The sequence below is a fragment of the Sturnus vulgaris genome, chromosome 10 (assembly GCF_052056855.1).
Source record: "Sturnus vulgaris isolate bStuVul1 chromosome 10, bStuVul1.hap1, whole genome shotgun sequence".
In the NCBI taxonomy this organism is placed as follows: domain Eukaryota; kingdom Metazoa; phylum Chordata; class Aves; order Passeriformes; family Sturnidae; genus Sturnus; species Sturnus vulgaris.
The window spans coordinates 3905668-3930364 of NC_142252.1; the positions used below are offsets into that span (position 1 = coordinate 3905668).

The 24697-nt window shown below is 46.9% G+C and overlaps 1 protein-coding gene across 2 annotated transcripts; it reads left to right on the forward strand.

The window, feature by feature from the left end:
• Positions 1-61: 61 nt before the first annotated feature.
• PPP1R7 (protein phosphatase 1 regulatory subunit 7) lies at positions 62-16672 on the forward strand. Of its 2 annotated transcripts, XM_014870369.2 has the most exons (11): positions 76-185; positions 819-896; positions 1067-1189; positions 5255-5310; positions 6249-6314; positions 6941-7071; positions 7969-8131; positions 11111-11227; positions 13069-13173; positions 14043-14129; positions 16269-16672. In XM_014870369.2, the coding sequence occupies exons 2-11, from the start codon at positions 854-856 to the stop codon at positions 16443-16445; spliced, it is 1068 nt and encodes a 355-aa protein (XP_014725855.1). In that variant the 5' UTR covers positions 76-185; positions 819-853; the 3' UTR covers positions 16446-16672. The 2 variants fall into 2 exon arrangements, with proteins under 2 accessions (XP_088026722.1, XP_014725855.1); XM_088170596.1 differs by lacking the exon at positions 819-896 and having other exon boundaries at positions 62-185.
• Positions 16673-24697: the final 8025 nt, after the last annotated feature.

Genomic DNA, 24697 nt, shown 5'->3' on the forward strand with positions numbered 1-24697 from the left:
GGCAGTGGGCGGGGAGCTGCCCCGCCTCCTGGGCGCGCCAACTGCGGGCGATTGGCTGCGGCGCGGCGGCAGCGCCGGGCTCTGATTGGCTGCGGCGGCGGCGGAGGCAGTTTCCGGAAGGGGCGGTGGGAGGAGGAGCGATATGGCGGCGGAGAGCGGAGCGGGGCCGCAGGAGATGATGGAGGGTGAGAGCCCGCCGGGGCTGCCGCGGAGGATGCGGGGGTCGGGGTGGCGCGGCCGGCTGCTCGAGCGCTGCCTCCGGGCGGTGTGGCTGCCAGCTGTGCCCCGGGGGGGCTCGTGGGCCCTCCGCGGTCGTGCAGCCCCCGTGTGTCCAGCCTAAGGGCCACTGGTCAGGGGGCCAGGCCCTGTCGGGGGTCCGGTGTGTGTTACCGCGTGGCGTGATGCTCGGGGGCTCCGTGTGTTTGAAGGAGAAGGAGTGGGGTTGTGGAGATAGCCGTGACGTAAAAAATAAAGATAAGAAAGAAACCTTCTGGATGGCGCTGGTTTTCCTTAGTCCCCCGGTGAAAGGAGAGCAAATACTGAGGGGGATCCAGCGAGGAGCTTCTGGTTCAGGCTCAGGGTGGCCACCGGAGCTGTGGCTCGGCGAACGTGAAGGGATCTGGCAGGTTGTCTGGGGAGACGGTTACTTTTATCTGCGAGGATTTTTTATTGGTGCCTTCACTTCGTGTCATTGGTACTATTGTACATGATACTGATTTTTTTTTCTAAAAGCTCTTAAAATGTAATAGTTCTAATTCCATTTCCGTAATCTTTGGAATTGCACTTCATTGATCTAAGAAATTTCCTTTTTCCTCCAGTCTTCTTCCCAGATTGTTGGTTTTAGGAAGATGTGATGGGAGGAAAAAGTGCATCCAAAATCAAAGTAGAAACAAGGGGTAAGAGGCCTTTTATTTAAGACTAAACCTTTCATTTAGTTAACTTAGGATTTCTACTAACTGCGTAGTCGTTTATGTGAATCCTGGTTATTTTATCTACTTGCTGCTCCTCCCCTGTGCCCCGCTGCTGGAAAAAAAAACCTAATTCTGCCTTTCTGTGTCTTGTGCAGTTGATAAGAAGATCGAGTCGGAGGAGTCGGGAGACGAGGAGGGGAGGAAGCAGGCGGTTCGCTTGGTGACAGAGCTCAGCCAGCAGAGCCTGCGGGATGAGCAGAACGGCGAGAACTCCGCAGGTACCGTGTCAGCCTCAGCACTGCCTCCAGGAGTCCCGGCCGCGTGTGCACAGCCTGCAGCAGCCCCTTGTGTGTGCTCCTCCTGGCTGGGTATCCATGGCAATCTGCCCTAGAGCCTTCTTCTTGAGATTTCAATAAATTGTAGTGTTATCCTTGCTAGAATAAAGTTGCCTGCTTTTTATGGAACCACTAGTATTAGACCTTTGATTTTTTTTTCCCTTGTTTCTCTTTGAAATATTTGATGTCACAATGCAAACCGTGTTTATTCATATTTTGCTTTTATGGAAATTTAGAAACTTCATGTGGAAAGATGCTGGAAATTTTCGCTAGAAGTTATTATGAGGAGCTCTTCATAATTCTACCTTAGTTTATGTAGTTTTTTGCATAAAGAATTGCCAGGTTCCTTTGGAAGGCAACAAAAACTATTTCTAGATGGATTGAAGGAACTCGTCCATTTAATTGTTTTAATTTAAAAAACATCTCAAAATTATATCTCTGAATTCTCTTGGACTTAAACTTTTCCTACTGATCTCATGGTTTGTGTGAGAACGTGGGATAGAAATCAGACAGACTTTAAAGCCTGTAAATATTTGATGGAAGGGTTTTCAGTGATTTTCATGGAACTTATCAGAGCAGATCCATTTCTGCAGACCCTGTGTGGTGATTTGAGCCGAGCTTTTGGTGTAATCTGAGGTGTAACATCATTCTTGTGACAGAGATGTCCATGTTATTATTATTGGGATACTTGAAGGGAAATAATGAAACAAATTTTAGTTCTTATAGTGGGTCCCTCCTTGTCTTAACCTTGCCCATTGGGATTTGCCAACGTATTTTTCAACGTACTAAATTACTAAGTTACTAGAATTTTACTTCTCATAACTAAATGCACTCTATGTAAGTCTAATTTGTTGCTGATAATTTAAACCCCCTAAATATTAATAAAGAAAAGCTCTTCCATAGGCTGGCCATGGCTTTGCAAACTGTGTAATTGATAGAAGCATGCAGAGCAGACAGAGCTTTCCTTTGCACGCCTGGAACCTTTGAGTGTTTGCTCAGCTGGCATGATTTAGCTGGGTGGTGGAGGTTATATTTTGCACATTGTTCCCCTGGGAATTCTATGAAAGGAAATTCAGAAGTAATGTACTTTAGTGAAAGCAAGAAAAACACATTCAGATTTGTTTGCTGAATTACATTTGTGTACTGTTTAATATAATGACTGTATTGTTACTTTTTCCAAACTGTAAGCATTCAGAAAAGTGGGGCAGGAACCAAGCAGAGGAATAATTTTTGAACATTCAAGATAGTTTCCACGGCCAGCTTTGACTTTCTCAGCTGAAAGGAAAATGATGAGTTTTCCACATTTTTTTCACAGAAGATCTTAAGTAGAAAGAGCTTGAGCAGCTGCAATTTCAAATTCATAATTTAGCTAATTCTCTGAGGAATAGAGCCTCTGGTTAGAAAGCTTATAACTGAGCTATTTATAATATTCTTCATGCATATGCACTTAACAAGTGTAGTTAGGCTTCTTGTTGATTGAAAAGCTTGTGGTACTGTGAACTTACATAACTCAGTAATGACTGTTCCCACTGTGGAATTTGAGTTTTCTGAATGGTGGAATTTTTTTCCACCTCTGCAAAGGCACGTGGCTTGCAGGCATAGGTTACACAAAAATTCACTTAGGAAACTTTACTGCCAGAGTGATGATTTTTTTTCCTTTTGAGAAGTGTGGAGTAAAGCAATTTGCAAGGGAAATTGCAGTCCTGGCTGTAAAGTGCTTGTAGGAGAGTCAGTTTAAGATATTTTTTTATATCCAGTCAGTTCATAAATAAAACAACATATAAGTGACTGTAAATGTGCTAGAATCATTTTTCTCTTCTTTCTCTTTCCCTTTAGTTTTCTTTTTCTGTCCTTTGAGAGAAAATGTATTTTAACATTTTCATGCCAGTACTGATTTACAGCTGATACCAGATCCCCATCTCCCTCAGTCTGCTGCATGCTTCATACACAGTGCACAGACTTCATAACAGTTGGTTTCATGTTGGCAACAGCAATGCCTGTGTGTTCAGTTCTACATTTCTTCTATTTTAGTGAATTCAATGTATATCCTCTAGGATTTGGTTTTGCCCCTTTGGATTTGAGTGCTGTTTTCCACACTGGCTATCATGAGTGGTCTCTCAAAGCCATATGTCAAAATTAAGAGGAGCTACCCTTTGACAGGCCCCAGAACAGCGTATTTAACACATTACCTAAATCAAATATTTATAAATTAAGATATTCAAGCTTGCTAGCCAAACGAAGTCAAACAATTTTTTGTTTACTTGGATAAAAAGGGTTTTTTGCTGAAGATTTTTTTTTTTACCAAGTGCATGATTGGCTTTACTGTTGGACAACTTTAAAAATCTCAAAGGACTTGAAACAAAATATTCCTTCACCATGCACATTAAGTTACTGCCAGTATGACTCAATAAAAGGGGCATAATTTGGATTTTCTCGTGTGATATCTCAAATAACTGTTGTTCCAAACCTGGGCACTGTTCCTGTGGGCTGTAAATTCAGCAAGGCTGCTTGTTTGGCTTGGAGCACTTCTCACTGCCAGTCTTTGCACCCAAGCAATAGGTCAAAGAGGTAAAGCCTTGATAGCAGCAGGGTGGGGTATCCCACTCCCATGCTGAAGTGCAGAGCTCCTGATATGGAATTAAAATAAGCAAAAGCAGGCGTTGCTCACTGCTAATTGCTGACAGGCACACGTATGTGTGTCAATTTTTGGTGGCATTTCTGTCTTGCTGTTCAACATCCCCACGACTGCCAGCTCCTTTTGCATTCCCAAAATATAATTTCTGCTTCCTGCTAATTTCTGCTATTTAAAAAAAAAAAAAAAAAAAAAAAAGATTGCTTTTTCAGTCTTCTGTGACTCAATTCAATGAGTCTCTTTCCTGTTTAAATGTCCAGTCAAGAGCAACAGCCCAAATACAGGAAGGTTGGTGATGATCTGTGGGCTACCAAACCCTTGGAGTTGGATGGTAACATTAAAAATGGTGATGCTGGTACTGTTTGTGCCTGCACTGCTACTTACAAGGCCAAGCATTAGCAGGAGAAACTCTCATTAAATAGGAGCACTTGACATTTACAGGGATTGTAACCATGCTGGGCTGTGAAAATAGTCACTGCTGCTGGGTTAAGGGAATGATCTTGCATACATGCAGGAGATAGTGCAAAGCCTTTGGGATGTGACTGTAGTTAAAGTTGCTTGAGTTTCTGGTAGCACCCAGAGAAGCTTTGCACATGAAGTAGAAAAATCTTGCGTGTGGTGTGTCAGTTTTGCAAAGCTGAATTAGACTTTGTTTTTCTTCAGAAATTGATGCAACCAGCATACCATCTCCAGCAAATGGGAATGGGCATGAATTATTCAGCATGATTTCTCCAGTAAATTTTCCTCCCTCGTGTGCTGTGGTAGAAGCACAGCAAATGCTGGGGTGTTTTCCAGAGCTATAAAAGCATTTCCCAAAGAAATTCATGCAGTGGCATAAACAGTGTTGTCTGGCATAGTAAAGAGTTCAGCCAAACAAAGAAAGGGAGATCAATGCAAAAGTGTTCACAACAGTGACATAAAGTGGAAGTATTAATAAAAAACCCCTGAAGGGGGGGATTGTTGAGATGCTTGACCATTCCTGGTCATCTCATTAGACAGTTACAATTCCTTCTTGGCAGGGTTTTATTACGTTTTCAGAGGAGCACAGACTTTGGATGGGGCATCTTCAAAGGGATGATGGCCCTAGGTGTGAAGGAAAGGCATCCTGCCCACTCTTGAGCCTGCAGTTTTCAGCAGCCACACAGGCAGGTCGGGCAAGGTGCTGATCTGTGTGGTTTTTGCATCTGAGCATGAAATGCTGCTGTTAAAGTTGTTTGCTGTAACGAGCTGACGTGGTTTTAATGAAGCAGAATGTCTGAACTGTGCCTCTGATGTTGTTTCTTCTCCTGAGGAGCATTTGCTCTCTGGATGTTGGCTGTTATCCTGCCTTTGGCTGTCTGGAACAGAAGTTCATAATGTGTTTGCTTCTCCTGCAGGAGAAGCAGAGACACCAGTGGACATGGAGACTATTAGCCTGGACCCAGAAGCTGAGGTAAAGGCACATTTTTGTCCTTACAGGCTTTATACAGCAGGAAGCAAAGGTAGGCAAAGGCAAGTAATGCAAGCTTATTAAAAGATCTAATTCTTCTGAAGCTGCTGGCTACTGTGATCCTTCCCAGAACTGATTCAGTGCCTTTAGACTAGAAGTAGAGGTGTTTTATTTTTCATCACTAGCTGAAACATTTTGTTAGTACTTTAGAATTTTAAATTAATCATAGATGCACTGAAAGTGTGCCTGTGCTGCAAGAGATATTTCTGGGCTGGGAGCTTCAGAGAGTTTGTTCAATGAGCTGTTAGCTGCTGTGAGCCCTGTGGTTTGGAACAGGCAGAGTGACTTACCCAGCCCAGTGCCTTGGCATCAGCAACCCTGTGAGCCCGTTAGCAGCAAAGGGTTTGAGCTGGGGTGGGGAAGTGCTCTGTTTGTCTTTGACTTTCAAACCTGGAGCATCTGGGGCTGAACAGCACAGATGAGAAGTGCCTCAACTGATTGCCAGTGCAGAATTAACGTTGACAGAACCACTGGTTATTCAAACTGTCAGTCATTCTTGCTCATCTGAGGCCTGGAACTGGAAACTGCAACTTGTATTCCCAGCAAAGTAGGTAAGAGAACTTCATGCAAAACTTTATTTAGGCCAGAATTTTTCTCAATACATTTCTGGAGATTTTTAATGTTGGTAATGTTCAAACTCAGGAAAGGGCTTTTGCATTTTGCAGATACTGCATTTGCAGTTGACAGGTTTAGGCCTTGTGTCTCACTTGTGGTGGTAAAATCATGTGCCAAAACCATTTTATGAATGCTCTTTGAAGGGAAGTTTTAATGAGCTACACATTTTGTAAGACTATCATTTCCTTAGACCAAAGTACCAGGCTGATCTTTAAAAACTGGATTGTTTTTGAAACAACTGCTAAAACCCTCCATTTCTCTTTAAGGATGTTGACTTGAATCATTTCCGAATTGGGAAGATTGAAGGATTTGAGGTGCTCAAGAAAGTGAAGGTAACAGTCCTGAGGAATAGAGAATGCCTCTTGGAATTTGGGATTTTGTATATCTAACCTGTAAGAGGACAGATAGAGAGTCTTTTTTTGGCTGAGATTTAGTGAATTTGCTTCATTTTTAGCTGAAGGAGGTGGTGTTTACCTATTTGACAAGCAGTAATAAAAATCATGGGATTTTGCAAGTTTGTTTTGGAAGTGAATGAGAGCCAGTGCATCAGGGCACATTCTGGACTAGCACAGCAGATTGAACATAGAATAACATGGATGGGAAAGGATCTCTGGAGGTCTCCAGTAAAGCCCTCAAAGCAGGCCCAGTTAGAATGTGTTGCTTAAGGCTTCTTCAGTTAAGCTTTTGAGTATTTCCAAGGATGGAGATTATGTACCCTCTCTGGGCTGCTGTTACTGTGTCTGACCATTGTGGTTGAAAATATTTCCTTGTGTAGAATTGGAGTATACCAAGAAAAGATTGTATTTTAAAAACAAACAAACAAAACCCAACAAATTCCCAGCAAAACTTAATGGGGAAACCCTCACACACAGCTTTTTGTGTGTAAGCCAAAAGGCATTACATGCAATCCTTCATATCCATTTTCCTGTTTCTTTTTCAACTTTTCCTCAACAATCAGACTCTATGTCTCCGTCAGAATTTGATTAAGCACATTGAAAACCTGGAGCAGTTGCAGACCTTGAGGGAACTGGATCTCTATGACAATCAAATTCGGAAGATTGAGAACTTGGAGTCTCTGGTGGACCTTGAGTGAGTCCAGGGGAATCACCAGGATTGGGTTTGGGGTGTTTTGCTACTCACTGTGTTACTCATGCTGTACTTGTGTTTATCACCCAGGCTTCTCTCAGAATTTATTTTGGTGCTCTGTGAAGGCTAATGTCTATTCTCTATTGATATTTAACCTCTGCAGTGAACTGGTTTCATTATCCTGGAGCTTCCCAGGGACAGGCAGCTGGAAATGAAACCTGTGCTGTGTAAGGCAATGAGAATGGCAGGTGGTTGTAACTTCCACCCAGATGTGGGAGCTCTCAGCCCCCCTTTGCTCTTGCAGCAAGAGCTCTGTATAACAGGCTTTTATTCCTGCAAAAATGATAAGAGATTTCATGTAAGGTTTTTTTGTTTTTTTTTTTTGAAGAGTGTTAGGGAGGGAGTACCCTTCCAAGTTTATGAGTTTCTGGCACTTGCCTGGATCACTCTGGAGGTGCATTTCAAAACTGTTCCCACTGGGGCAGGACTGGCCCACTTCTCACCATCACAACTGCTGCCTGCCCAGGGGAGCCCTTGACATGATCCTGTCAGGGGCAGATCTTGCAGGCAGGTACCTTTCCCAAGGAAAATGCAGATTGGCTTCCTCCCACCATGGCTGCTCCATGGCTGGCCAAAATAATGGCTGTGTTCTGCATGTGGCAGATGATTTTTTTTTTTTTTTTTTTTTTTTTTTTTTTGCTAACACACTTCAGAAGTATTTGAAAGTTTTATTTGCTGTATTTTTTGATAAAAAGAAATTGCATTCATGACTTTAGCTTCAAGGACTAGCAAAGGCTTGATCTCTGCAAACAGGGAGATTCCCCACCAATTTACAAGTGCCTCTTTCAGAATCATCCATGCCTGATGGACTGATGAGATCTTTGGTTTGTTTTCCCCCAGGGTCCTGGACATCTCCTTTAATGTTCTGAGACACATTGAAGGACTAGATCGACTTACCCAACTTAAAAAACTCTTCCTTGTCAACAACAAAATCAGCAAAATTGAGAATTTGAGCAGCTTGCAGATGCTACAGATGTTAGAGTTGGGGTCCAACCGAATTCGGGTAGGTTTGCTCTGTGAGATGTTGGCTGGAGAGATTTCAGCTCTTTGGTGTGATACTGGCATTTTCTGAAAGTGCACTGCATTGATTGGATTTGCAATTTTGTTATTTTTTATTGTTCCAATCATCCACTGTGCTTATTGCTGTGCATGCTGGAGACTTTCATCATGCTTTAGTGCCTGGCTGTTAAATCACCCCATGTGAATTTTTGTTTTTGATGAACTCCTATATCCCCTGTGTGTTTCCTTTTGCAGGTGATGGTTTCTTCCTGCTAGAGAGCCAAGCCTATCAAAACTAGCAATTGTTTTCTCTTACCTTTCTGCAGACTTCTGCTGAGTCCATGAAACCTATTGAAAGTAAAATAAATTTGATTTGCTGGTGCAATTGACAGCCTGCTATGGCAGTCAGTCTTGTTTAGGAAAAAGATTTGCTTGAGGCCTTGCTCTAAAATACCTTTAAATCCTAAAAGTTGGCACTGTACTGCTGATTACTTTTGGGTTTTATTGTGCAGTTTGTAACTTTTTCAGTTTAAAATCTGTGCCACTTACAGGATTGCAGTTACAAGTAGTCTCTCTTGTGCCTAACATGTGAGTCTCTGTATTTGTCCAGTTCATAAGAGAACTGGTCAGACAGACAACACAAAAATGAGCTTTTTTTAAAAAGCTTTTTAATTACATGCTCTTTAGAAGATACCTATGAAAGACAAGTGCATTTCAATCAATGTGGTGTAAGTTGGTGTTGCCCATCTATAGTCTTTGAGAATTTACTTGTTATGCTGAAAGAGGAGATCAGGAAAGTATCTGTTTGTCCTTTTTATCTCAGGACTTGTGGAAGAACATTTGTTTCTGTAGAAAAGAAGGAAACTTCAGCCATTAAAAACAGCTTTCTAAGGCAGAAATATGTGCTGCTTTTTTGAAGAGGAAAAGTTTTCATTTGCTCCTAAAGCTAAACTGGACTGAATTGTTTTCCAGGAATTTCTGCTTTGGAAATGGAATTATTTAGGGGAATAAATCTAGAGTGTGAGAACATCAGCCAGGTCAGATGAGGGGTGAGGAACTGTAGAGTTTGCATAGGATGGGGCAACAGGAGTTATGGAGAGAGAGAAGCACTTGGCTTTTTTCAGAAGCAGAGCAGGCTCAGCACACTGATCCTTACATTACAAAAGTTGGGTTAAGCAGAACTGTACTGTATTCTGTATCTAAGCATCATTATCATCTGGGAAAAAAAGAAATCCAGCTACATTTCTGAATTGATACTTAGGCAGTGCATTGTCAATAATGTTGTCAAGCCAAGGAAAATCTTTTTAACCATGAGGTTAGATTTATTTTATGTGTGTTTTCTCAGTGTTGAGCCTGAGCATGTTAACAGAACAAACAAAAAACCACCAAAATTGTCACTGTATGGGTAACACAAGCTTCTTAAATTACTTGATTTTAGTTTATCTGTTAATTTTATTCTGACTTCTTCAAACAGCAGTGTTCTATGCTTCCAATTGCTTTATTGGAGCAAGTAACTTGTGACTTGGCTTGGCACAAAGAAATCTCATGCTGCCTGGGGGTACCTGAACTCCAGGGCTAGTTTTCTCTTGGTGTAGGGTGGCTTGGCTGCATGCTTTACAGCTGGACATATCCTTAACTCTTTAGGGTACAAGCCTGTGGACTCTGCAGGCAGTGTTCTTGGCTCTGGGGTGCCTGATTGACTTCTCCCCTGTGCATTAAAGCTGCTGCAGCAGGGCTGTTCCTGCACACTCACACCTCTCAGAGTGCTTGGAATCCCTCATGACCCAGCACTTTTTGCTCTGTTTCTTTTGGGGAGCAGAATTTTATGCTTGAGCTGACATATTTAATGCTTTTTTCTTAAAGTTGGACTGAGGCAGCTGTAATGTAAGCATTTCTTTACTTGTTCTTAGGTTTTTGTCCCCTCATGTCCATCTGTTCCATTCCTCTCTGTACTAAATCATCAGTATTTCCTCCTCAGGGCTGGAGAGGCTGCCAATGAGCAAGAAATCTATAATTTTTCTTGCAAGGTCAAAACAGGACTAAGTCCATAGTCTAGAAGAGGGGGTGCATGCAAATTTGAGCTGATTAACCCTGTGTTCAGTCTTCTGGCAGTTGTGGGATAGAGGTTGAAAAGCTTCATACCTTTCCTGAGTGTCCATCTTCTTCTTCCTTATGTTATTACATGCACAGGTAAACACACACACACACAGAGTAAACCAAGTGGTGCTAGGACTCAGTGGCCTGGCTCCCCAGCACTGCTAATTTGAAATTTTGGCATGCAAGAAGCATGTGTGCTCAGCCAGAGCACAGACACAGAGCTCTGGCTGTGTCTGTGTCCATATTACTGTTTTACTGTGAGCTGCAGTCTGGTTGTAAAATCCTTGTCATCTTGGTTTTTTAATTCAAAGGCTTTTCCCTGTGAAATAAAAGTGTTTCCTTTTACTTGCAGGAGCCTTTTGTAATCTTACCCTTTTCCCTTTTTTTCTACTCTTCTGTTCCTGCTTTCTCTCTTCCTTTGTAATATCCCTGATGCTTCACAAGGATCCTTATTTTCTCTTCCTGAAGGCTGAGCTCCAGCCAGACTGGTACAGTGTATTCTGGCAGTAGCATGTGTATTTAAAAAGTGTGCATCACTTAGACTGGTGTGGGTGTGTTCTGCCAGAAGCATGACTGTATAGCCAGTAGTTAAATCTTTTAACACACATACCTGTGACACAGTTAACTTTGCTTATGGCAGAGAAGCTGAACAACTTTGCCTCTGTGTTATGCAGTCACTGAAGTGCAGGACTAAATTTACAAATTGTGTATTTTCTTCCCAGATTCTGTTTCCATTCACTAGGGACAGATTTTTTTTTTTTTTGCTTCACAAATGAGTATCTTCTACCCAGGATACACCACATGGGTAAAATGTGGCTACAAAGTGACAGCCACATCTACCAGGTGGAATTTTGCAATGACACTGTCTCCTCTGGTCGTTTCACAGGTAATTGAAAACATTGACACTTTGGCTAATCTTGACAGTCTGTTCCTTGGGAAGAATAAAATCACCAAGCTCCAGAACCTGGATGCACTGACGAACCTGACTGTGCTCAGTATACAGGTACTGGCTGTGTTCTGAAAAGCCTTGGTGACATGAACCACCCTGTGAGATAGATCAGCTCTTCCTGAATCACAGAATCCCAGAACTGGGTTAGAAGGAATCTTAAAACCATCTTGCTCCACCCCCCTGAAATGGGCACGACACCTTCCACCATCCTAGGTTGCATCCCAAGCTCCCACCTTGGACACTTCAGGGATCCAGGGGCAGCCTCCCCACCCTCACAGAGAAGAATTCCTTCCTAACATTTAATTTAAATCTGCCTTCCTTCAGCTTAAGGCCATTCCCCTTTGGAGATTTATGAAAAATCCTTCTCCAGTCTTTCTGTAAGCCCCCCATTAGCAGGTCTGCAGTGTTAGAGTCAAACTCTGGAACTGTGTACTGGAAGAAGTGTGATATTCTTTGTGCTGTCTTATTTCATCCTTTCACGCTACTTGAGATTGATAGACACTGATAAAATTGTAAAAAAAATGCTTGGTTTTTATGGAAGAAAGAACAGGAAAAGAATGTTATCCCCTACTTCCTTCCTGAAACACTGTTTCCTAATGTGTTACAATAACATTGGAAATGTTGTGGCAGGTAGTCCTTACAATGGCAGTGGCTCAGTGTCACTGCCTTCTTACTGAAGAGGCAAGAAATGTGAACAAGCCTGTGCTGAATGCAACCTGTTCTTAATGAGCTTTTGAAAAGCTCCTTCCTTTTTGAAAGGTGGAGTAAAAGATACTCAGCTAATTTCTTTCACCAAGTCTCCTTCTTATCCATGTCACAATTCTTGTGCATTCTGGTGTCTCTTAAAGCTGCTAGCAAGGCACACTGACTGCCTGCTGTGGTACCTGGATGTGCCATTATTCTGTAGGACATAAAGAATTAGCTACAGCAGAGTGCAGTGTGATTAAGGTGATGTAACTTCATCTCTGACCATCCCATTTGTAAAGACCTACAAAATGAACCATTTTTGTGCATAGGCCTGTTGTTTGTGAAGACACCAGGCCAAAAACTTTCAGGCTGCAACTTTTTAATGGGAAGGTCAGAGTGTGATTCTTGCTGGAGACTGGGACTCCCATGGAGCTTCCTCATGCATCAGTGGTGCAGAGATCAAACAGCTGAGCTCACAAGATAAGTGTGGGCCTGTAATGGGTATGGTCACCACCTAATCAGTGGCTTATCCTCATTTTCTTCTGCCTTCACTCAGAGTCAGGATTGAAAACACAAAGGAGATGAATTTTCTCGTGTTTGGGCTTGGTTGTTTATTAAATCTTATCTAAAGTACAGAGAGTTCTGCAGCACTTCTAGCTACCAGCTAAAAGTGAGCAAAATGGAGCTGAATCCAGCTGGTTACAAGGTCTTTAAAGCTAAACAGTGCAATAGAGAATTAACACCTCTAAAATTTATACTTTTGATCCAATAACCAAACTCCAGTGACCCTCAGTGCAGCACTGTCCAACCAGAAACTACTGCCTGAAATCGTGGGGAAGGAAGAAGACAGAAAGAGACAACACCCAAAATCCTCCATCTTGTCCCATACCTATAACTATATTATAAAAACCCCAAATTCCAAACCCTTCACTATGTGAAATTACACACTTCTATTCTAACTACACACCAGTGATTTCAACTCCATCACTCAAATTTGGAAGCTTTCTGCAAGGCCTCAGGTCCAAAGCAGTGTTCTCCAGGGGGGCAGTGTCAGAAAACTCAAAACTCCCAGGTTTCTGGGCTCCACCATGGGCCCAGGCAGACTATTTCCCCTTCCCAGCCATACTTTAGAGAAATGATTGTCCCCCAGTGAGTCCCATGGGTTTGGGTTTGTTTGGAGTGGTGCTGAACTGCTGCTACACTTCCAGAATAACCGTCTGACCAAGATTGAGGGGCTGCAGAGCCTGGTGAACCTGCGTGAGTTGTACCTGAGCCACAACGGCATCGAAGTCATCGAGGGACTGGAGAACAATGTGAGCAGGCTTTTGCTGACTCTGCAGCACAATTGTTGCCCTGAGCTGCTTGTGTTAGTGGCTTTTCTGCAAGTTTTTGTTCCTTGGTTTTTCCCCTGTTAGGTGTAGGTTCCTGAGTCTCTTGAGAGACCACAAATATCCAAGTGTTTGTTATATGTTAAAGTATCTCGTGTGGGTAAAGATCCTCCAGATATTCTGGAGTAGAATTGTTTTTGGGGTGTGGGGAAAGGAGATGTGGTTGGAGCAGTAGCCTGGCTGATCCTCAGCCATGGGAAGGCTCCTGGACACAGCTGGCTGGCTGCTGCAGCCTTTCAAACAGCAGCTTGTAGGTAACCATGAGTGCTTTCCAACAGAACAAAACTGGAGCTGGGAGTAAGAGAGGCCAGCCATGGCAGCTTGCCTTCCTGTCAGTGTTACATGTCTGTCTTTTTGGATGGGGTGGATTTCATGGAAGCCTGTATCATTTTCATTCTCACCCAGCAAAAGTTTTTCTAAAATTGTTAAGAATTTAAGAAGAGAGAGTTTGCTCAAGGGGACACTTTGGATCCTATTTTTAATCCTCCTCTTAATGTACTTTGAGGAAAGCTGGCTGGATGGTAACTGCCAGCCAAGGGCTCCTAAAAAGTGAGCAGTTACAATTCAGCCAGTAATTGCCTTCATTTTTGTCACATGGCTTCTGGGGGTCAGTAGCCCAGCTTAATTGAAAACAATCTTCCTTGTTCTATATAGACAGCAAGAGTTGAGCTGAATGTGAGCAGCTGGCAATAATGTGTTTGCTCCTCACAGTTTCTAGCTCTGGGCCTGGAAAAAGTGGCACAGAGAAGATGAAAGGAAATCAGATCTAATAATTTTGTGTTTGCTTTGTCTAGAACAAACTCACAATGCTGGATATTGCAGCCAACAGAATTAAGAAGATTGAGAATATCAGTCATCTAACAGAGCTGCAGGAGTTCTGGGTAAGCACAGGCCAGAGCTGTTCCCCAGAGTGTTCTGTGCAACAGAGAGGGAAACCCTTCTGAGAGGCAGCATATGGACATGTTTGCCTTGGAGGGAACTCCTCTAATTCTGGTTCTAAGGTCTTGACAGTCTGCATGGATAGAGTGTGTGGTGGTTTCCCCTAGGGAAAGGGAAGAGCCTAAAAATTTCTTTGCAGAGCTTTGCTGAGTGGTAAGAAGCCTGTCTGTGCCTAGGAAATGGGCTCTACCTTCATGCTCATGGTTATGAAACAGCCCCACATGTCCTGTTTCTGCAGCTCTTCTTTCTGTAAGTGAGCATGACAGATACCAGGGGAAGCACAGAGCTTGTTCAGAGCAGAGTTGGTATGTTTGTGGTGTTAGAAATATGAAGAAAACAAACCCAGCTTCTGGTTCCATTGCTGTGAGGCAGATAACAGCTTAGGATTGCTTCTGTTTCTTTCTGGCACCCTGGATTGCTGAGCTTTTTGGCTCTCCTAAGTCAGGTCAGGAAATTCAGAGATACCCTGTGCTGAAGCATCAGCACTGTGCCACGTTTGGGAGCTGTGTACAAATGTTCTTCATGTGAGAAAATGGAGAAGCAGCAGCAGATGTTCATGAAGTTGGCATGTGCTTTAGCTCTTGTAGAGTTTCTGCATTCAAGGCTGAGAATAAGAGCTGTGCTGTATAATGTCTGTCATTTGGAGTTATTTAAACTCTTGGGCAGATGCTGAGAGAAAAGGAGGGAAAGCAGCTTCAGATGAAACCCAGCTGGAGTCTGGATCTCTTTAGATCATTTTCCTCACCTTGCAGTGTGGCTGAGGAGACAGCCAGCAGTGTTGTCTGGCCATGCCTGTCTGTAAGGAGCTCTCTAAGGAACATTTAACATGGCATCTTTAGGGCAGCAGAGTGAGGCAGTGCAGTGTGGCTGGTGTGGGGCCTGTCCTGACCCCCTGCAATTTTCTTCTGTCTTCATCTTTGGTGTTGCTCTGCTTATAGGAGGTGTCAGCACTGTTTTGCACTTGTTCTGAAAGGACAGGCCAGAGCTGAACTTCTGGATTCCTTTGCAAAAACACCAGTGTGTTTAGAGTCCTTTGTCAGAGCAGAGATCTGTTAGATGAGCACAGAAAATGCCCTCCTGGCTTTGTTCCACTTCAAAACTACATTAAAAAAAACAAACTGATGTGTTTGAAAAGGAGGAGGGCAGAATTCTCAATGAAAACCAGTGTTGTATCTCCCAATTCATGGGTTTTTTTCACTGACTGCACAGTCGAAGCCACATAAAAATATCCTTTAATACCTTAAGTAAACAGAATTCAAAATCCTATACACTGTGATAATCTTCTAGCAGTTTCCCAGTGGCACATGCCCCGTGGAGGGACTGAGACATCTGAAGGTTGAGTGACTTGGCTGAAGTAATATTGTGATGACCTGTAGCAGAATGAGACAATCCAATGAGTTTTTTTTATATTTTATTTGAAGGTGGCATTGCTGCAGTGGCTCTGTATCCAAAAGCAAAGGGTGGCCTTGTCTCAGGGCTGGCCACAATGTGGCCACCTTGCAGCTTTGTTTCCATGTTGGACAGCTGAAGCACTCATTCCTTTGTGTGCAATTGCTGAGCCAACAATGAGGCAGGAGAAGACCCCAAATCAGAGAGCTTGGCATTTCCTCTGGAGTGTGGGAGCAGTTTCTGCAGGGAAATTTCTGTAGAGAAGAGAGGAAAATGTTGCTTTTCTTGTCAGTTCGTGACCTTTTTTAATGTTTCCTGAGAAGTTATGAAAGTAAAGATGGATGTCACAGTGGAAATAAATGATGATATAAGGATTTCCATCCCATAAATACACAGTGGAGGAGGAGATGGTGTAGAGACTGGCCTGGTGCCTTGCAGGGTTTCTCCTGTCTGATGGGTGGAGCATCTGAGCAGCAGCCAGGACAGCGTGGAGGAGTTGGGTTTAGTGCTGAGACCTGGGATGTGAGACAGCAAAGCTCATCTCCGAGGCTGCAGGGTGAGAAGGATCAGGGTGTGTGTGAGCACGGAGCCTGTGCAGCCGTGGTGCCCTGGTGCAGTGACACACTCCCACGGCTGCTTTCCTTTTTTGGGGGGTACCTGTGGGTGTAAACGTGCCTGTGTGTGCTCTGCAGATGAATGACAACCTCATTGAGAGCTGGAGCGACCTGGATGAGCTGAAAGGAGCCAAGAATTTGGAGACTGTCTACCTGGAGCGAAACCCCTTGCAGAAGGACCCCCAGTACCGGCGCAAAATCATGCTGGCCCTCCCGACTGTGCGGCAGATCGACGCCACCTTCGTTCGATTCTGAGCCTGCTGCTGCCCTCTCTCCCCTGCCCTCCTCCCAGAAATGTCCCCAGAGGGGTTTTTTATCCACTCACCACACCCCAGGTCTTCAGTACACTGACACACACAGGGCAAATAGTCAACAGAAAGCACTGAAACCAGGTCTCGTGTACAATGCACTCGTTGTTTTTGAAATGTTGTTATTATTATTATTATTATTATTATTATTAAATCTTAACACAAGAGCCTTCATTATGCCTGTGGTTTTTATTTTGTGAGGGAGGTTTTACCAGAAAGTGTTTGCAGCAGACTGAAGACGTGTGTGCTGCTTGCTGACCACAGCTGACTGACACACGTTCAGGTTAGGAATGTCCTTGCAAGCACCACGTCCAGATCAAGGCTCAACAGTAAAATTGTGAGAAAAAAAAAAAAAAAAAGTAATGGAGATCTCCACCCACGTTTAATTACCAGGTATGTGCTAAATACCTGGTGGTACAACATGGGGCTGTAGGGGGAGTAGCCTTTTTGTACTCATGTCTTTAAACACAAGTTCATGAGAGGACTGGGGACAAACTGGTATTGAGTGGTGAGCAGGGTAAGGGTTTGGTGGCACTTTGTTGCAGACAGTGTTTGCCATCAGAATCTGAATCACGTCCTGCTTCTACTGAAGATGGCAATGTGGAATTGCTGTCCCTCTGCAGCTGTGTTTGATCCAGGCCATTGAACTGCATCTCTCCAGCAGCTGAAAAACCCTGGGAAGCACTTGCCATCTGCTGCTGTGTTTGTCCAGCAGGCATGTCATCGGTCCAGGGGAACAAGGAAAACAGGAGTGCTCTTGGTGGTAGTTTTGTTCATTCTGATCTGACACGAACTTGAATCTTTGAAAGAGAGGGATGAATCCCTTCTTCAGCTGGAGACTGGGAATATTAAGCAGGACAGTGTGGCCCTGTAAAAGATTTTAGTTGTCCTTTGTGGGCTGTGTTGCATTTGCTCACCGGCAGCTCTGCTGTGGATTGTGATGCTGAGGGAGGTGGTGACTGGGCTTGACTGGGGAACCTGCACCTTGCCATGTCACTGAACTGGGAATGTGGTGAAATGAGCTGCCTTGAGTCCCTCAAAGTGCCACCAACTCTCTCTGGGGACTTTAAAAGCAGTTACTCTGTTACATCAGTTCTGTACCCCCACATTGTTCCTGGGCTGGCCCTGTGCCCCTTGGCTGGCAGCACCTGGCAGGCAAAACACAGCTGGGATTTCCCCCAAAGTTGTAAAAACCATCACAAACTGTTTTCTTGTAGGTGTGAGGTGAACATAGTGCTTAAATCTTCCCTGATGCCCCAAAATCCTCCAGGGTGCAAAAGGGACCTGCTCCCCCTCTCTGCCTCTCCATGAGTCCCGCTGAACCCTCTTTGCTCAGGTCCCCACCTCCAGCTCAAACAAAGGCAGGGCCTCCTCCCTGCTGCTTGGAGGAAGGTGTTTCTAAATGGGGAAGGTGCCTGCACACCCATCCACCCTCCTCCTCCTCCTGTCCCCAGGCTCTGTCCCTCCTACACAGGGAGCCCCAGGAGGGGAAGCAGCCATCAACAGGAGCAGCAGGGTGGCACTTCCCACTCTCTCCCCACCGGAGGAGAAGCAGCATTAGGCTGGGAGGACCCCTCTTCCCTGTGCCTGCTGGCTCAGATCCAGCTCTGTGGGAGGAACAAGCAGGGTAAGGGCCTGGTCAGCAGGTATGGGTGTAAAAGCTGCCAGGTTGGGGTCATGGTGGGAGCTGCAGGAGAGGAGGGGGATGCAACAGACCGCGGTGTCTTCATCCAACTTTCCAGGCAGTGCCTGACCTGGCAGCTGATTCCCCACCACAATCCCTCCCCAGCTCCAACACGGGGCTCAGAGGTGAAGAGGCCATGGAAATGCCCCAGGTGGATGGGCACAACCCATTTCTGCTGCAGCCAGGCTGCCTTGGGGCTCCTCACCCCAGCCCAGGCACAGCCCCAGACAAGAGGAGCAGGGCCAATGTCTTCAGCAACAGCTGCACGAGGACAGGTGAGGAAAAAGCCTTGGCTTGGAGTTTGACTCCTTTCCATCCTGGACAGGAGCCTGGGGCAGGAGGGGGTCTGCTAGGTTGAGGAGCACAGGAAAAGCCCCAGAGCTCCATGGCTGCAGCTGGTCCATACATCGTGTTCAGAGGGCACTGGACCCCCAAGCCTTGGCAGGCACCATCCTACTCGTCGTACTTACCCTACTCAGGTGTTCCAGCCCTTCCCTTTCACAAGACAGGTCCTCAGTCCTGTTAATAAACTCTCCCAGCTTCCTGTGCTAGGAACACCCAAGTGAAGCAGCTGGAGCAAGCACATCCTTTCCTCAGCTCCTGTTTCACTCCCAAGACAATGCCCAGCCCCACAAGGGCACCAAGTCCTGGAGGGGAGAGACATGCAGGACAAACATGGCTTTGGGTTCCATCATGAGATCCCTTTCCTTGCCTCAGACTTGGTCCTGGTGTGGGAAACATCCCCCAGGAGCTGAGCTGGCAGCAGGACAGCTGTGAGAACAGGGACTTGCAGGAGAGATCTGCTGCCATCAACAGGACCTGGAGGAAGAAATTTCTGGACAATCTTCACTCTGCTGGGATACACATAGAAAAGGTACCCAGTGATCTGAGTCCAGATTTCTACCCTTGTGGTAAATGCAGTTTTCATTTGTGGATTGTGGGGTCCAGGGGAGGACATGCCTTGCCATGGGGGCCTCTCACAGGAGGGGAGCCAGGGCTTGCAGGGCTGTGATGTGTTTTTGTTCATCTCCTGGGCCAGCTCTACCAGGCTGATCCACACCAGCACAGTCACCCCAGTGCTGCCCACATAAACATATACAGGTGCCAGCAGCTTTATTTTTTATCTTCTGGAGTTGCTTCTCCCCACAGCACATGACTATGTGGAGAAGGAGGTGCCTTTGCTGCTGGCTGCACCCTGAGCCTGCTCTGCTCCTGTGCAGCAGCTCCAGCTCTGGCTGCCTCTGCAGCTGAGCTGGTGAAGGGGGACAGTGCCCCAGTGCTCCTGGGTGTCCCATTCTGCATTTCTGTGGGGTTCTCATGGGGTTTGCAGCTCCTTGCTTTCCAGGGGACCCAGTGATCCCCCAGTCACAGCTCTTGTCCCGTGGGCAGCTGTGGGATCCCACTTAATTTTGCTTCTGGGCTTCTCCTCCACAGCCCCATCCCTTCTTTCCCTGGCTCCTAACAAGCAGGTTCCTGGGCCTTTGGGCAGGGCTAAAGGACAGGGGAGTGCTGCCTCCATCATGGGCAAGGAGCACTGTGGCAGGGGGACTGTCCCATCAGAGTGGGAGCTCTTGCATGGCCACAGGATGCCTGGGACTGAGGACAGTGTGAACCGGCTGTGGGCTAACTGGTCCCGGTCTGGGACCATCATCAGCCCTTTTGTTACCTTGGTAAGAAGGAGAGGGCTCTGTGTGAACCAGATAAACCCTTCTTTCCCTGGAGCTGCTCTGGATGCATTCCTGGACTCAGCACCTGGGGTGTCCACTCACAGCTCTGATGTGGCTCCTGCAGGTCTGTTGGCTGTCCCAGAAACACCTGAGCTTTCTGGGGACCTGCAGTGAGGAGCTGAGTGTGAGGTGGGAAAGATCCTGCACTGCCCTTCCCAGTTGCTGTGGGAATGGCTTCCCATGTGTGGGGTCTGAGCTCTGTGTCCAGCAGGCTGAGGGTCCCTGCAGGGCAGCCCAAGGGGATGCACAGGAGCTGGCACAGGAGCTCCTGATCATCATGGTGGGGAAGCAGATGTCAGGAAAATTAATCTACAAATACCAGAGATTTATGTCCAAAAAGGAGACAGAGAAGTCCTTTTACTTTATTCGAATAAAGGGAGAGGCCATGGGACATTCCCCTGGAGTCTCTCCAATTTTTGGAGGATGCAGCCTCCTTTTTATCCCAATTTCCCAGCTGCATTTCCCTCTCTCTTTCCCCATTGGCTGAGGTACTTGAGAGGTACAGACTTCCTGGAACGCCTGATACCTAAGATTTCTCTCCAATGTATAACCCTCCCTTTTAATTTGTAATTCTTATAGAATTCATGGGTTTTCCTCATTACTTCTTTCATCTTTCAATATCCAATTTCGTTTATCAGCAAACCTACAGTTTCTTTGTAAAGGCAAATATCTTTTTCCATTCATCAATCAGTGGAATCCATGCCATTGTTTCTTTTATCTCTCAGTGCTAGTCTTACCTACCAGCAGACCCACAGCTTGTTTGTAAAGACAAGTCCATCCCCTGAGTATGCCCTGGCTTGCCGGGGTGATCCCATGTCCCTGAGTTCACACAGGATCCCAAGGGCATGATCAGTGGCACAGGACATCGTGGCCCTTCTTTTGTGCCTCCAGAAAGCTGAAGTGCTGGTGGCATAAGCAGAAACTCCTCTCAGCCAAGGTGGTGGGTGAGGAGGGGGAGTCAGCCCTGGTGGGTTCTGGAGCACCGGCTGCTGGGGTTTAAAGGGCTGCTTGAAGAGTACCTGGAGATGGATAAGGATTGGCCTCAGGCTGGGGAGTGCTGACAGGATCTGGGAGAGAGAAAGCTGCTGTGGAGAGGCAGGAACTGCAGGAGTCCCCCAGAAGAAGGAGCTTGCACCCTGAGCAGCCTACTGGGGCTGGAGGGAGAAGGGCTGCCCCACTCCCCACAGGATGAGGCTGTGAGATGCTGCAGTTGATGCTGTCGTCTCAGTCTGTCCCTCCCTGCTCCTCTTCCTCCTCTTTCTCCTAGTCCTGCAGTTTGGCTTCATCACCATCTTTGTGGCAACCTGTCTGTCTCCTCTCTTTGCCCTGCTCAGTAACTGGGTAGAGATCTGCCTGCATGCCCACAGGTGCATCTGTGACCACTGGTGGCCTGTGGCTGAGTGGGTGTGGGGCATTGGCATCTGGTTCTCCATCCTGGAGGTTCTCACTCACCTGGCCATTGTCAGCAAGGTGTGCTAGGCAGGCAGAGGGGGGCAGAGGGGGCTGCGGGTGCAGTAAGGGAATGGGGGGGAATTCACTTGGGTGTTGCAGTGATGAGGGGAGCAGCAGTGCTCGGGGTGGGTCTGCCTGTGCACAAGGTGCAGCTCCAGCCACGGGCAGCTGCCATGCTCTGGGCCTTGTTTGGCAATAACTGGGGGAAGAGAACAGCTGTCTGCTGTCCCAGACCAGTGTCATGCCTGGCTTTGTCAGGCTGAGGGCGAGGAGAGGCAGAAAGCCACCCCACAAGCACAGGGTGAAGCACAGAGCATGAAGGAGGGTGGGGATGGGGTGTCCCCCAGCAGGATCTGCTGCAGCACATCTCCCTGCTTCCAGGCCTTCCTCATAGCCTTCACCTCTGATTTTCTGCCCCATGCATACTACAGGTACATCCACAAGAGCAGCCTGCACAGCAATGTGAACTTCACCTTGGTGCAGGCACCATGGGACTTTGTCCTGCAGAGCAACACCCACGCAGGCAGAGCCCACTCTTGCCTCGGCTGGCTCCTCCTTCCTCAGGCTCGGATTTTGCCTTTCTCTGCCTCTGTTTAGCAGAACGACTTTTAGCCAGCCCACGCTGTCCACCCATTTCCTCGAGGTCCTGGGGGCCCTGACCCATGCCAGGGCTGTGGACGTGGCTGTGTCACTGGACACCTTTGTGCAGGGAGGAGGAGCTTTTGTGAAGAATAAACTCCCCTGGGGCCGGGTTACCTGTGGGACTCAGGACCCAGCAGAAGCTGGCTGAGGGCTGGCTCTGCTGTGCTCTGGCACGCCAGGCTGGGAGCAGCAGGAACTGCTAGAAAGCTGGGTCAGTACCTGCTGCTCTTTGTTCCCCAATACAGAGCATTGAGGGACCAGGATGGCAGCCTGACCCTGACTTGCTGGCAGCTGCTGGCTGGATCGCTCAGGTTTCATCATCACCTTTGAGCTGCTGAGCCCAACTGGGCGGCCCAGAGTGTGGTACTGGGGCAGGGCTAAGGACTCATCATGGCAGCCAACCCACACCTCCCATCTACTTCCAGCATTTGGGTTATTGGATGTGTGAGTGCATGGCTTGTTCCTGACATTCCTGAGGCTGTGGAGGTTAAGATGAAGTGTGAACAGTACCTGGAAAAGGCTCTGGTTGAAAGGTAGCTGAGCAAGAGGGACCATGGCTGATGCCTCCCCTTACACCAGCAGCATCCCTGGCACCAGCTGCCTGGAGGCAAGCAGGTTCGTGTTTCCCTAGGAGGAGGGCACAGTCCCTGCCCCTTTCCTGCTCTCACCCCCTTCCCTGGACCCACCTCTTGCCATGTTAGCCCCACCCCTTCAAGGGCATGGCCACAGCAAAGGCTCAGATGTGCAAACATCAAGTCCTTGAATCCCTGGCTAAGCCCAGCCCAGCATGGGCTGTCTTGGATCTCACCCCACCAGCAGAAATAATATCCACCACACTCCAAGCTGTTTCAGGTTTTATTTTAGAATTTATAAAATTCCAGTGTCATCCATACTCATGAGCCTTTTTACATGTTTGCATATAGTCTCCAAATTCCAAAGTTAAGGCCAAGGGATCATTGCTATGGAAACAAACAATATGGAAGACGTCAAAGAGAAGAAATGGACACATGCCACAGTCTGCTGCAGAAGGAGGGTGGTGGGGGGACAGTACTAGGTACAATCACTTCATGACCTTCTTTATAGTGGAAGGTTGGGCTGTGAGGCATGAGCCCAAGGCAGTGAGTGCCCTGGATGTAACTCAAGCCTTGCTGTGCAACTGGTGAGGGCACGGAGGCATTAAGAGGAGGAGGAGGGGGTGACAGGTTTGGTGATGCAGGGCAGACCTAAGCTACAGGGTATCAACCATTTTCTGACAGATGCAGATGGGAACGTACCACCCTAGTTCCCCTTCTCCCGTGCTGGAGGCAAGGCCACCCTGTCCTTCAGGGACAACCAGGCACCCCAAACGGGCCATGGTCCGTTTCACTTGGTTCTCAGACTAAAGGAGAGCACTGTGAGGTTTTGGTTTGATTTCTGCATAGCAGTCTCTGCCAAGAAGAGCTGGCGCAGGAAGGAAAAGCATCGGCATGTTTGGCCTGTCCCAAGGAGGGAAAGGCAAGGCAGCTGAGCTCAGCCTGCCACAGTTGTGCTCTGTCAGTAGCACTAGACAAGAGAGGCTAGGAACTCCTGCTTGTCCAAGAGCTGAAGCAGCTGGGACAGAGGAACGGCTCAGACTACAAGCTCCGTAGGACTGATGCAGGGAAGTGGGGGCACACAAAAACCCCACACTACAACGCCTCCCCCATAAAGATGTGGTTTTTCTCTTACTTGCTGGAGGAGCTCAGACAAACGACACTCTTTGAGCAAGCTGTGGCAGGGCCCAGGTGCAAGTGGCCCCGAGTACAGATCACGGATCACCCTCTACCACATGATGGAGGTCTCAGGAGGGCTCAGCACACACATCAACCTCCAATGCTGTTGGAGCAGAAGCCTGGCTCACACAACCTCTGCAGCCCAGGGCTAGGGCACAGCTGCACCCATGGCCCTGGGGCCAAGCCCTGTGCTAGCTCAGCATGCAGTTCTACAAATTCACAGCTTGCCTCAGCACCATTATGCTCTGCTTCCCTCTGGAGCAGCTCTCACAGCTGTGCAGACACAAGGCTCCTCTTGCTTCTCCTCCACGCTTCTGTTATGGCTGCCCAGGAGACAGCTGGAGTAGCTGCTAACCCACGACCCCATCATACTGATGTGTGAGGTAGAAAGAAGGCAACAGGAACGGTGTGACTGCTGTTCACACAGAGCTGCTCCAGCACTAAGAGCAGGCTGCAGCTCCTCCAGCCTGTGCGTCCCACCAGCTGCTCCTGAGCCGCGTCACTGCAGCGACCTCGGCCCAGCCAAACCTGTCTCATCCAGCCACGCTGCCATGTGCTGGCTCTCCTGCCTGCTCACACTGCTGGGAAGGGGGAACAAGGAGTGGGGGCTGTCATCAAGCACTGGAAGACTGGTCAAGTGTGCAGGCTGGGGCTGTGCTTGGTGCGGCGCAGGGACGCGCGCTCGCTGCGCTCACGGGTGTTTTCCTGACCAGGGTAGCCATACGTTGTTCTGGCCCCTTCCATCTCTGCTGTCTCTACAGCCTATTGAAGGTTTTGTTTCTTTAAAAAGCAGATTTCTGACCTTATATATTATTTTAAGCTCTCCCCACAGTCAGCTATCAGCATTAAATGAATTTTTGGCAGTTAAAAGGAAAAAAAGTTGATTGCACTCTACAAAGGTAAGGTAAGGCCTGGGATAAACACAAAGGAAAGAGGGCAAACG